Source organism: Rosa rugosa, chromosome 7, assembly GCF_958449725.1.
Source record: "Rosa rugosa chromosome 7, drRosRugo1.1, whole genome shotgun sequence".
NCBI lineage: Eukaryota > Viridiplantae > Streptophyta > Magnoliopsida > Rosales > Rosaceae > Rosa > Rosa rugosa.
Window position 1 is genome coordinate 7,289,616 of NC_084826.1, and position 13,840 is coordinate 7,303,455.

Below are 13,840 nucleotides of genomic sequence, written 5' to 3' on the forward strand. Positions count from 1 at the left end.
ACAAGTCCAAACCACACTAGAAGAAAAGTAGGGGGACCTCTTTGATATTTCTCTCTCAGCGTTTCATATTCAATACGATAGCAACTCCTGGATTTTGATGGCCTTACCATTTTCAGTCTAGCATCATGCATTTGCTTCAAATATTAAGATGGAAAATTCAACATTCCAATGAAAACTATTTCTATGAAAAATCCAAGTCATGTTTTCTGGATTGAAAACGATAGTAGTCTATGGAATTTGTTTCTATCTCCCATCATTCTAGAATTCCACAACTGTTACAAGAATAAGGCAATTAAGAAGACTTGTGGGCTTGGGTTTGGGCCTGACTCTCTGGGCCTGGGCTCAACTTCAGGCTGATGGGGCAGAAGACTTTGGACTATATGAAAAAAACCTCCAAGAAGGAGAAAGTGAAGAGGGTATCTGCTGGTATGAGCTCCAACTCGAAAGGGAAGGAGCTTGTTATTTACTAATTTATTTCTGTTGGGTATGAGCCTATGTGAGCGGGGACAAGCTTCTATGAGTCTTCTATGACGTTTCTAGTTTCTAGTTTGTACCACAATTGCATGATTGACAAGTTATGGCTAATTGAATGATTTCCTTTCCGTAGGAGGCGAGGTTTGTTCTATTCTTGTATAGGCTCGCTTAAATGTGAGCGTCCCAGTGATTCTTAAGAGTTTGCTTTGGTTTAGATAGGTAGTTCGGATTTTCTTGCCGGATGGCTTATGTAAACTTTGTAGACTTTAGCCTTTGGCTGTTGATCTAATGCAATCAACTTCAATTTCAAAAAAAGGCAGTTAAGAAGTAGCTAGCTAGGTATATGACTCTGTAGTTTGTCTCTTTTTGGGTAAATTTAACAGTATATTCGTCACTTTGTTAACTTCCAAAAGCATTTTGTCCATGCATATCAAGTATCACATTATGTTCTCAATTTTATATGCAGAAAGAAATGAAATATCCAATCCGATATTATCCTCTACTTTTATTGTTTATCGAGTAATTCATCGAACACTTTGTGTTAGTCACGATTTTTTGTTTTAACTCGCTTCTAAAGACACAGCAAAGTTTATGAAATTACCGATCATTTTAGTTGTTGACCAAAAGTTTACAAGGTGATTGACACCTGTGACATTCCTAATTCCTTGAATCCGTCACTAAAACTTCTCTTATAGCTCTATATTTTACAGAAGAAAATTCTGCTGAAAGTAATGTTTTAGGAGTGACTTATGAGTTAACTCATGATTCATTACCAAATAAGTATTCCTTTAACTCAACCACCTCTTGTGTCCTTGAATGGTAATGGTTAATTAGTGCAAAGTAAATCTCATTCGACCACCCTAAGCAACCCTCTAATTTATTGCTTACTCAAATACATGTAGATGATAACAAGACACGTAATGAACACACATAGGCTGTGCCAAATCACAGTCATTGGCTTTCACCAAAGAAAAAGACCAATTACTTTTTCTTCTTTGCCAAATTCAGTGTGTAGTTCACTCTTTTCCTTTCAATTCACATTTGTTGGTTCAGTAAAAACTTGTTTTTCATTGTCCAAAAAAGCAATGAAATATGGTTTGGCTTTTATACTATGCTGGACCATTTTCTTTTTTGGTCATAATGTTGGACCATTTGGTCCATGCATCATTGCATCCATTAATTCTTGGCTAATATCAGGCTCCCTTTAGAATTTGTAAGTAACATCACGTGATTTTAGTCAAAAACTAGGTCGGCTTTTCTTTTTGTTTTCATGAGTCGGTTGCCTAAAATGTGGATTTTCTCAAAGTAAATACTGAATCATTCACATTCTAAACTAGTAAAACAAGATTATTTATCGTCTCTTGGTTCTTGGATTCTAAAGTAGAGGCATAGTAATGCTCCAAAGTCTTTATCAATATTCTCATCCAGAAACAACTAAATATGAGTGTACATTATTAAATTGGTCACCTAAATTTGAATTTATCATTTCACAATCATTTTAATTGTGACTATCTTTATTCTAAATTCGTCATTAACTCATAGATTCAGACTTTTAGTCCCATCACTTTAAATTCGAAGCAATTACAATTTAACACAAATGTTGACAGAACTGAAAACACAACGCATGTCAACACAACATTGAATTCTATACTGCAGATCTCGACACAGTAATAGAGTGTAACTTTTTTTTTTTGGTTACACACTCGATCAGTAATAAAGTTTTGATATCAAATGAACCCATTTCACTCTTTGAAGAAAAAGAAAAAGATAATTAAAATTTGGGAGACGTTGGTAATTAAATTTATCCTCCAACGGGAAAATCCAAGCGAACCGTTTAGCAATAAAGGATAAACTAAAAACTAAAAACCACCAAATTCAAAATTAGCAAACAAATACACGGCTTCATTTCATTTCGCTGACCCCTCTGATTTGCAGACACCCCGTAAAATAAAGCCTATAACTTCAACCTCAAGCTCGAAACTTTGTAAAGAGAAAGAGAAACATTGCCATGAAAATCGAAGAACTGTAAAGAAAGAAACAAGGAAGGAAGGAAGGGGCAGTCACCCTCATCATCGAGATCCGCGTGTAAAAACAAATTAATACCCACTACGTTAGCTTCACGGAGAAGCTTAAACAGTTAATACCAGTAGCCAGTAAGCAGTGCGTTCAACTCTCTCTCTCTCTCTGTGTGTGTGTGACTGTGTGAGTGAGTAAGTACTTCTGCTGCTTCCGAATCTTCTTCAACCTTACTAGGGGTAGCTACCCTTTTTGTTTTTGACCTTTTTTTGTAGCTGCGTGATTGTGAAGAAATGCCGTTAAAGCTCACCTACAACTTCCACAAGCATTAAACACGTACACTCTCACTAATTTCCTCAGCTCCGAACCACTCCCGCATTTCCAGCTTTCGCTTTCGGATTCGGCGCCGGATGTGATGGTCAGTTCTCCGCTCCCCTTCTTCAATTTCGGGTTCTTGTTTGAATTTTGATGTTTTGTTGGTGGGTTTTGATTTGCATTGTGTCTGTTCAAGCTAGAAGTTTCTGTTGTGGAAACATGGAGAAATTGTGAGCTTTGTTGATGAAAATTTCAGAGATTTACTTCATAGCTACTTTGATATTTGCTCTATCGATCTTATTCCCTTCTTGCCTGCTCAATTTTTTGTTTCCTGTGTTTCTTTGTAAGTCAACTAAGGGAAGCAATTGTTTGATTATAAGAGAAGAAATGAAGATTAGTTTAATTTGGTAAATGGAATTGTTAATTTCTTCGTGGATAAAATGATGGCTTTAGATCTAAGCGCTTATATTACAGCTTTCTTTGCATGTGAACAATTTTATGTATTTTTTTTTTTTTTTGGTAATGGATGATGAACAAGTTAGTGGACTCTATCTGGGCCATTAAGGATGAATTTAAGAAAGCTGAAAAAGGAATTCTTTCAGTATTTATGGCATTGCTTTAAAGCCTTTTGCTTTCTCTTTAGTGGAAAAAGAACTTTGCTTTTGCCTTTCCTTTAATTCTTTAGCAAATTTCTTTATGATGATTTGGGTTTCTATTCAAGATTGGATTAGGTTAAATACTTTCTTGATACTTCTAACTGTTGAACTTTATTTTTGGCATCTCTTTTGAGGCCTTCCTGGTGGCAAAGTTGTTACTGCCTTTTCCATTTCTTCCCATAGGATCCTAGGAAAATATGGAAATTGATATTTAGGGACATTTGAAGAGACTTATTCTAAATAGGAGTAAACTATCTAATTGTTAGTTTCATAGGTTACTTACAGTGACAGTGAAGCATATGTGCAATAGAATCTTCATTTTCTTTTAATGTTTAGCCACATTTGCTCACTACTTTTAAGTTGCAGAAATGACCAAGAGAAATATTCTTAAGCCTTCTGTTGTTTTGCAGGGGAAGAGAGGCTTCTGAGATCACCCTCACAGTTTGAGTCCTTAGCTGATCTATCAAAAACCAATACTAAATGAAGCCATATCTAGTTTGTGCAACAGTTCTTATTCTCTCATTCCTTTGCCAAACCATAGCTGATCTCAGTTCAGACAAACAAGCCCTTCTCGACTTCATTTCAGTTGTTCCTCATGGCCGAAAAGTTAACTGGGATACTACTATGTCAGTCTGCAATTCTTGGGTTGGCATCAACTGTACCTTGAATGGCACACGTGTGCTTGCTGTTCGACTCCCTGGTGTTGGACTCTATGGTCCAATTCCATCACACACTCTTGGCAAGCTGGATGCTCTCATGATCCTTAGCCTTCACTCAAACCGCCTTAGTGGGAGTCTTCCATCAGATATTTTTGCCCTTCCTTCCTTGCGCTACATATACCTTCACGACAACAATTTTACAGGTAGTATTCCCTCTTCTCTGCCTCCCAACCTCACCGTACTTGATTTGTCTTCCAACTCCCTCACTGGCAGCATTCCAGCCACAATCCAAAATTTAACACATCTCAATGGGCTGAACCTCCAGAACAATTCCCTCAGTGGACCTGTTCCTGATATCAAAACTCCAAGGCTTAAGCATTTGAATTTAAGCTACAACCACCTTAATGGTTCAATTCCTCCTCCCTTTAAAAAATTCCCCACTTCTTCCTTTGAAGGAAACTCGATGTTATGTGGGCCACCACTAAAACAGTGTGCTTCAATCACTCCCTCACCTTCTCCATCCCCTAATCATCAACTACCAGGCTCAGCAGGCCCCTCCAAACCAAAAAAAGGATCTAAGATGAAACTAAGTGTTGGGGCTATCATTGCCATTGCATGTGGTGGTTTTGCAGTGTTGTTTCTCTCAGTTCTAGTAATGGTGCTGTGCTGTTTGAAGAGGAAAACCCGCAAAGATGGTGCTGTAGTGAAAACAAAAGGTGGAAGGAGTGAGCAGCCAAAGGAGGACTTCGGAAGTGGGGTGCAAGAGGCTGAGAAGAACAAACTGGTCTTCTTTGAAGGCAGTTCTTATAATTTTGATCTTGAGGATTTACTAAGAGCTTCGGCTGAAGTGCTAGGAAAGGGGAGTTATGGGACTACTTACAAGGCCATCCTGGAGGAGGGGACAACAGTGGTTGTGAAAAGAATGAAAGAAGTTGTTGTGGGGAAAAGGGAATTTGAACAGCTAATGGAGAATGCCGGGAGGATTAGTCAGCACTCAAATGTTGTTCCTCTTCGTGCTTATTACTACTCCAAAGATGAAAAGCTCCTGGTTTATGACTACATTGCAGCTGGTAGCTTTGCCGCATTATTGCATGGTATGCTCCATTTCATCAAATTCTTTCTCTTTTCACTTCTTTGAATTTTGCTTTTAGCATGAAGATATAATAAGGATGCTATGGTATAGAAAGTTGAGATATCTTTTTAGTTTCAAATAGGAATTATAGTAGGTATTTAGGTATTGATTTTACTTTTCATGGTGCTTGTTACTGTAACAAATATGTGCAAAATATAAATTCTCTCCTTTATATTCTGTCCCTTCAACAGGAAACAGGGATAGTGTACATAATGGACCGGACTGGGAAACTAGACTTAAGATTGCCCTTGGAAGTGCAAAAGGTCTTGCTCATATCCACTCGTCTGGTGGAGGGAAATTCATCCATGGCAACATCAAGTCCTCCAACATCCTCATCACCCAGGACCTTAATGGCTGTATCTCAGACTTTGGCCTAACTCCTCTTATGAACTTTGCAACTATACCTTCCAGAAGTGTAGGCTATCGAGCTCCTGAGGTGATTGAAGCTCGAAAATCATTCCAAAAATCTGATGTTTATAGTTTTGGTGTCCTGCTCCTGGAGATGCTCACAGGTAAAGCACCAGTCCAGTCACCAGGGCGTGATGATGTTGTGGATCTTCCAAGGTGGGTACAGTCTGTTGTTCGAGAGGAATGGACAGCAGAGGTGTTTGATGTAGAGCTAATGAGGTTTCAAAATATTGAAGAAGAGTTGGTACAGATGCTTCAAATAGCAATGGCATGTGTGCAAACTGTACCGGACCTGAGGCCTACTATGGAGGAAGTTGTTAAGATGATCGAGGATATCAGGCCACCGGATTCTGAGAACCGACCTTCGTCAGACGATAACAAGTCCAAGAGCTCAAATACTCAGACTCCATGACTGCCCTGGCATCACTATTCTGAAACTTCTGTCCTAGAGACATAAAACTCAGCACCAGCATGCATGAGCCAAGCAATTCATGAATCCTTTTCTAACTGTCATATATTCCCCAATTTGTGATTCTTTGTAGAGCCCTCTTCTGTAAAAGCTTATAGCGTCTATTTTTTCCTATTGTGAATTCGTGATTAGCATGCAAAGAAGTTTCCAAACAATTATGACTCTGAATCGATTGAGCAATCCTTTAGTCTTTATATAACTGTTCATCCTTCAGCATTCACATGATGCGTTCTTGTAAACACATGTACTTAATTGTTTGGTTACTAAGATAACATGTCATGGTCACAATGAAATGCTACTATTGAAGATTTTACCATTGCACAATTTTGTTGGCGCAAGTCAACTGTGATTCCAAGTGCCAAACCCTAAAAACTGAGCGCTAAAAAAGTTGAGAGATGGAAATTATACTATATACGAAAGGCCGGTTTGGGTGGGTACTGTTACTACTATTCATAAGGTCTTGAAAAGTCGCTTTTGCCCTTGCTTTTGGATTCATGTATACCGACCTGCAAATCTGGAAGCCTCTATCTGGAAATCTGGAAACCTCTATTTACGCCGACCTATTCCACCGACAAAGCCCTCTATCAACATCTAGAAGCCTCTATCGAATAGAGCATGGAGCCTCTATATATACCAAAATTCGGTGATTGTTTCAGGTTGCCACAGAAAGTGCAGAAATCCATCAAGCAAATAATCGTAGCCCACCAGTGTACACCCTTCTACTGAGTTACTGAGCCAAATCTTTAGAGTGAAATAGAGAGAGAGAGAGAGAGAGAGAGAGAGAGAGAGATTCAGGGAAGGGGATTGTCACCTCATCATCTCAGCGGTTAGTTCTTTAAACAGTATTTGAGTTTATTTAGTTCTGTTTAGTAGGTTGCTGAGTTTAAAGTTTGCACAGTATGTGTTTTTTTTTTTTTTTTGGGTGTAATGAGACTGTTTTGATTAAGGTGATTAAATTTCCTTTTTTTTTTTTGTTTGATTTCAAGGGACTGTGTTCGTTTACTTATCAAGGAAAGGATCGATCAAGGTAATACTTGAAACTCGAAGTTCTATATCTGTTCTGATATCTTTTAGCAAGCATGTTAGACCTTTAATAGAGTGTTTTTCTATCTTGGCAAACTTTGTCCTTAAAGTTACCTCCTTGAATATTGTATATAATATACTGAATTTGTAGGGATTCAAAATCTTCAATGATAGGAAAATTCCTTATGTGAAGAATGCAGAATAGGTGTTCTTTTTTGTTGTTTCGTGTCTAAATTACATTGTGTTTTAAGTTGTTGATGAACATCACTGTATATACAAATTTCTTTTCTTTTCTTTAATTTCTTGCCAACCTCAAAGTAGATATATATTTGCTTCAAAATCAAATCAATCTATATGGTATTTCTCCTCTGTCAAGGTTGTTCTCTTACTGAATATTGTTATACCAGTTTCAGAAGGAGTACATTTTTATTGATTTTCTCTGTGGATATATATCGGTTTAAATAGCGGTAAACACTTTAGGAGCAAACAATGAATCCTTTCCCTAATAACCCTTTAGTATTTGTTTCATCTTCTATGTTTGTGAAGTATCTAAAACTTCTCTTATAAAGAACAGGGTAGGAGAGCCAATAAAGGGGTAAGTGAATTTAGTTGGTCAAAAGAATAGAATACAGTACAAAGCATTTTCTTGAGTATGTGGGTAGTTTGAAGAAAATGTTGGGGTACTTGGGATATGTGAAATTTATTATACTTTGGAGAAAATGTTAAAAGATATAGCTTTTTAGCGCAGAGTTTTATCCCTATTATATAGTTCCTTTTGCTTCCACGGAAATCTACCTCTGATGTTGTTGAACTGAGGCGACTAATATTACTGAACTAAGGCAACATGTGTGTATGAATCTATGATAGATAATAGCAACTTCCTCATAGTTTGTTTTGCTTTCTTTATGCTTTCTATAATTGGAGAGTAGTGCCTGAACCAATTTGGTTGTCCATATGAGGATAATCTCCCGACTAAATGTAGAATATAATTTTTTGAGTGATCAGCACTATCCATAAACTTATGTATCTCTCTCCACTTCAACCAACAGATGATCTGAATTTAGTAAATTTATTTTGATAAGATAAAGTATCTTCAGTTTTGTTTGTTTTTTTAGCAGTGTAATTTTTTGTTTGCCTTTTTTTGGTGTTACATATTGATAATTTGTTCTGTTTAGCATTGTAATTTTTTTTCCTTTTTTTTAAAAAAATTAATAAGTTAGATTAATGGCCCCTGGTGTTTGTTCTTTAAAAAAAAAAAAAAAAACTGGAGTTTGAATATCTAAGCTTTCTTAGAGAAGTAATAGAAGGAAAGAAAAGCAAGAGAAAGTAATATAAAACATTTTGTATGTTACATTAGTCTATATCTTCATATGCATTTTGTTTATTTTTTACAGATTTGATGCGAAAAAGTTTCCATATCATTGGTTTGCCGCTGTTCCTTATTCTGCTGTTTAGTATTGTTATCATCATTTGTGTGCATTCAAGTATAACCCTTCAGTTTTTCTTATTTTGATCTTCGTTTTTTATTCAAATATAAAATTTGAGATGTTTTATTCTGCTCATGACCTATTTTTCTTGGTGTTTAGCGGCCTGTGATCCCAGGCCGTGCTGAATATGTACCCCAGGTATATCACTTTATCACTCTACTTATTATGATCCTTGCTTACTGTTACACTTTCTTATACAATCACTATTAAATGATCCAGGTATATCTTTTTTCAATACATGATTTCAGTATCAAACAAAATAACTGAGAGTTTTTTTTATACCAGTATGTGATTTCACTATTTTGTACACAATCACTATTAAACGTTCAAATCTATCAGCTGGCTGAACACATTCCAAATTCTATCCTTCTCAAGGTTTTATACTGCCACTGTAAGTATTGCAATAAGATGTTTTCATACAGAACTTTGCGATTTAATTCTCAAAGTTTTATATCTCGATATTTATGATTCGAATTATACTAATTTGATTCATTGCGTTACAGATAATTCCATATCAACAACATGTTCTTCACCAAGGCTGAGGGTTCAACTTTTCTCCTGCCAAACGAGATTACAGATATCAGCAAGATTCATGTAAAACATGCATTCCTGATTCTACCTCTTAATGATCAATTCTTGGATCGATTAACTAAAATTTTGATCCAAAACTATTTCATTCAGTTATCTCAAATTTGGATCAACCTCTCTCTTTCCAACTTGGCTTTAACTGATGCTGAGGTCTTCTTTACCTCAATCAAGACTTCTAATTCATTAATAACACTAGATCCCGCAGCAAAGCGCGGGCAGCTATTGCTAGTCAACTACGAAATTTCAAGTCTTTCCTTTTGAGTTGTTTCTTCAATATAAGAATTACATTTTCCGATAGTTTAACAATTAATGGGGCAGTATAAAAGGCCCGCCTTGATCTCTAAACATAATTACATTCTTTCAACAAAAATATGGGTTTATGCCCCTGTTCCATGGCAATGTAAAAAGCTAAACGCTAGAGTTAGTACTAACTTTTGTTAACCAAGTCTGCACCGCTGACATATCTAGCAACAAACGACACTAACCGGAAAGGTGCACCAATTAGGGGAGCATCTGTAAGAGAGACAGCTTCGTTTTTAACCTCTCTGGCTGACTGCAACTCTAGATCCTGAACTTCATCAGTGTCCAAAGGAATTTGCACAATTTCACTTTCACTGGATTCATACGATATGGGTGAATTTGGAACTGATTCAGGATGCTGAATATCCAAATTACCATTACCTTGCAGTGAAGCAGCCTGCTGGGAATCCATGTTACCATTATAATGTATCTCCTCTTTGAGCGGCACAACTTCTGATGAATAAAGCTTCTGGCCAGATGTAGACATATCCTCACCAGATCTGGACATGGGATTGATGGTACCAAGAGTTTCAACTGGTACAACTGTTGTATTAAATGTTGTAGTTGAAGGAAGCTCATCTTTTACACTATGCCGTTCAAGTTCAACATACAACTCGTTCACCTACATAACATCATAGTGCATAAAAAAACAGAGTGCTAATCAGCCACATTAGAGCCTAATAGAAACAGCTATAATCTGATCACTCAAAGGCTCAGCATACAACACAATTGCATGAAAGATATGTTTGCCTCCAGTGACAGCAGTAGTACACATTACTACTGTAGAAATCATGGAGGGGAAGCTCTTCACCTTTTCAACAAGGTCTGCATTCTCTGTAATTAATTTCTCAACCAGTGCACATGCTGCTTCAATTTGCGAGTTCAGATCTTCACGTTCTGAAGTATGCTGCATTAACATTGAGAATAACTAAGACACTTTTTCCTTTTCACTTTCTTTGATAGTAAATTGTAAAGAAATCAACAACAGAAAGAAACCTTCACCAAAAACAATTACTACTCCTGCCAAAACTGAAACATATGTTATTATTGAATAAAAATTTTCAATGTCGTTGTACATATTGTCCTTTAGAAAACACATAAAACAGTATTCCTCATTATTCATAAAAGACAACAATAAATTTGGCCATTCTGGTAAGCAAAAGGAAGCTCACCTTTGCACCTTCAACTGATGAGCGATTAGAAGAAACACTCTCAAGATCCTTAATTTGCAACTCTAGACTAGATAAATTTCCCATCAGCTGTTGGTTTTCTTGTACAAGATTATTCCTGGATTGCTCCAATTCCAACACCTGCCATGCTTTGGCTTTAATTTCCATATCAGAAGAAAGGACTCTGTGCACTGCTTGTGACAGATATAAGGAGAACAGACAGACTCAATACAAACATATGTTACAGGATATAAGAGAAGCAAAGCAATAAACAAATTCCTCTTTACTCAATAAAGTAGGTAGCATGTAGAAATCTGGTAGAACAAAAACCCATTTAATTTGAAGTGACCAAAATAGTAAATTATTTGGACCATTCAAGCTACATACCTGTGCTCGTAGTCTAGCGATATTATCTGTCTGAGTTGCTATCATTTCTTTAAATGAATCCTGCAAGAAATACATGCTCAGGGAAAAAGAAGTCTCTGAAACGAAATGTAAAGGACACATATACATAAAATTTATGTATCAAATCAATCATGTTATTCTCAAATTATTTGTTTCTTTTTATAAGAACAAGAAAAAAAACTTCTAGTACTTTTCAGGTGTTGATAAGAAAGAAATACATGCAAAAAGTTTATGGCTCAACTGAATTCCTAGTTTTAATACATTATAATTATCAATACCAAACAAAAAGAAAAATACAAAGTAATTACCTCCTTTAGAATCCAGGTATCTCTATCACTCTGTAAATGTTTAATCTTTTCCTGTAAGCTTGCCTGTGCAACAATTTACAGTAAGTTTGGCAGAAGCAAAATAGGAATGAAGGGCATCAAGGTAGGCCAGACTATCATTAGTTATGGGATTACACAATAAAAAATGGGGAAGAGGAGAAAGGGTAACCTCTTCAGATTCCAAAGTGGACTTTTCGGCTACTAGTCGACTGATGTTCTCCTCCAACCCAACCTGCAACTAACACACCTTAGCACCAAATCCACTAGTTTGCAGTTTTGTTTAGGACAAGGTTGCACAAAAATCTAGAGTAACCATAATTACAAGCATGCTTGTGAATAAAAAACTAATGGTGCCCAAAATAGCCTTATGATCCAAGTCATATTACCTCCTTTTGAAGCCAGGAATTTGTTTCACTCCGTAATTGTACAATTTCCTTCTGTAGGATGGCCTGCAAGTGATTCAATCAAATAAGGTAATCCTGAAAATATATGAAGCATAGGATTCCATATTTGCAATATAAGATGTGATAGAGCGCAATCCAAAATAAATGTGCACCAACTCATTGTCAGCTTATCATCTTGGCTATAATATTACCTCTTTATGAATGTGTGAATCAGTTTCCTCCCGTAATAGTTTTATTGTATCTTCTAACGTAGCCTGAAGAAGATATACAGAAAACCAATACCAAATGTCACACAAAGAATGCACACCTGAAAATGTTGATGGACACCATCTCACTCAGGCATTTGAATGTGAAAGTAAAATATAGTACCTCTTTCTGCATATGTGCATCTTTTTCATCCCGTAATAGTTTTATCGTACCTTCTAACGTAGCCTAGAGAAGAAATATACACATTCAATATGAAATGTCTGAAAACGCATGCAAAATAGATAACTATCTTAAAGTTCATAGCAAAATAGAGTACCTCTTTCTGTATAAGTGAATCCTTTTCATTATGTAATTGCTTAATAGTACCCTCTAATGTAGCCTGATTAACAAAGTAACACGACAAGGTTAAAACCAATTGAAATGCAAAACATGTTCACTAATCTTGTATTATTCTCAGAGTTAATTACAATAATTTACCTCCTTGTGCATTTGCAAGTCTTTTTCTTCTTCTAATTGCTTGACCATTTCTTCCAACTTAGCCTACAAAAACTATGGTTACTCTTCGCTAAACATGTAAAACTCGAAACAAAAAAAAATTAATTAGGCTAATTTGCAGACTTACCTCTTTTTGAAGCCAATGCCTTTCCTCAGATTCAGCTAATAACGACTGCACAAAAAAAAAAAAAAGACTCAAATATTTGAATATCACAAACACAAATCCAAATCCTGATAAATTTGTAATCGATCCAATCGAAACTCGAATGCTCAGAGATTAATATCAATAAACGGAATCAAAATCCTAACGTACACGTTGTTCGGTGCCATTCTCATGCCTAATCGGATTCGCATCTACACATTGCACAGCATTATCAGCGGCCTCTGAAACTTGACCGTTGCCGGAAATCTGGACATCTTCTGAAATAGTATCGGCGGCGGCGGCGGACGATGAAACTTGGCTGCTGTTCTCCGCGACGGGGACATCGTCGGTGGCCTTGTTGTTCTTCTTCTTATTCTTGTTCCTCTTCTTCTTCTTCTTGTCCTCCGCCTCCATTTTTACTGCCTCCGGTATCCCTCAGCCTCTTTCGCCGCCGCCACACAATGAAGCCAACTCAACTCGTTCGTTCGTTCGTTCGGACAGATCCAAAATCCGAATCCTCACTCGGAATTTAATATTGCGTTTCAGGAAAAGCCGGGAACGAAAGGACTGGATTTCTCATTTCTCTTTGCGTTACGACGACGTTTTCTTGCATCTAATGGAGTTTCATAGAATAGAAGGTAGCACGGGATCAAAACCATTTAGGTGAGGTGACGTGGTGGTTTTGGATTGGTGAATAGAGGTTCTTGGAATGGGGTCGATTGTAGGCGAGAATTGTGACGATTGCGTTGGACTGTTAAAGAAAGTTTGACGGAAGCGGGTAACTGAGTTCCGACGGAGTTACCTGTTGCGGAAAGAGAATGTTGACCGTGGGACCAGAAAGCATGTGATCGGGGGACGGGGTCCGTTGAAAATGGGAAAGCGTGATATGCGCCACTGGAATTTGGATTTTGTGGCACGAAACAAATTCTACTAGTACATGATTGTTTGATTTTATTCTGCAAAACCAATGGTAATGAATATCTTTGTTTTATTTTACGATTACTTGCTCGTACATGGAGGACAAAAAAAAATGTATTATATTGTTTTGCAAGATTATGGATGTTTGATGCATTGTTCTCTTAATTCTAATTAATAGAGTGATATTCTTTCTTTAGTTCCGAATTTTGTCCTCTTGAGTTTATCTTGGATTTGAATATTCACTTCT

At 36.8% G+C, this 13,840-nt stretch overlaps 2 protein-coding genes and 1 long non-coding RNA gene across 5 annotated transcripts; 2 read left to right on the forward strand and 1 right to left on the reverse strand.

The window, feature by feature from the left end:
- The first annotated feature begins 2,371 nt into the window (after positions 1–2,371).
- On the forward strand, positions 2,372–6,241 carry LOC133723853 (probable inactive receptor kinase At5g58300). Of its 2 annotated transcripts, none has more exons than XM_062150717.1 (4): positions 2,372–2,634; positions 2,766–2,908; positions 3,872–5,214; positions 5,444–6,241. In XM_062150717.1, the coding sequence occupies exons 3-4, from the start codon at positions 3,942–3,944 to the stop codon at positions 6,070–6,072; spliced, it is 1,902 nt and encodes a 633-aa protein (XP_062006701.1). In that variant the 5' UTR covers positions 2,372–2,634; positions 2,766–2,908; positions 3,872–3,941; the 3' UTR covers positions 6,073–6,241. The 2 variants fall into 2 exon arrangements, with proteins under 2 accessions (XP_062006701.1, XP_062006702.1); XM_062150718.1 differs by having other exon boundaries at positions 2,372–2,627.
- Positions 6,242–6,600: 359 nt separating this feature from the next.
- On the forward strand, positions 6,601–9,533 carry LOC133723857 (uncharacterized). 2 transcript variants are annotated; one of them, XR_009853312.1, is made up of 5 exons: positions 6,601–6,955; positions 7,116–7,156; positions 8,547–9,030; positions 9,143–9,233; positions 9,321–9,533. It is a non-coding gene; the product is annotated as an uncharacterized LOC133723857 (long non-coding RNA). The 2 variants fall into 2 exon arrangements; XR_009853311.1 differs by having other exon boundaries at positions 6,603–6,955; positions 9,143–9,533.
- Positions 9,457–13,293, reverse strand: LOC133723855 (uncharacterized). The gene is made up of 13 exons (XM_062150721.1): positions 12,847–13,293; positions 12,661–12,705; positions 12,516–12,578; positions 12,355–12,417; positions 12,201–12,263; positions 12,023–12,085; positions 11,814–11,876; positions 11,597–11,659; positions 11,410–11,472; positions 11,084–11,143; positions 10,700–10,837; positions 10,339–10,434; positions 9,457–10,149 (listed from the first exon to the last, which is right to left on the reverse strand). The coding sequence occupies exons 1-13, from the start codon at positions 13,087–13,089 to the stop codon at positions 9,655–9,657; spliced, it is 1,518 nt and encodes a 505-aa protein (XP_062006705.1). The 5' UTR covers positions 13,090–13,293; the 3' UTR covers positions 9,457–9,654.
- Positions 13,294–13,840: the final 547 nt, after the last annotated feature.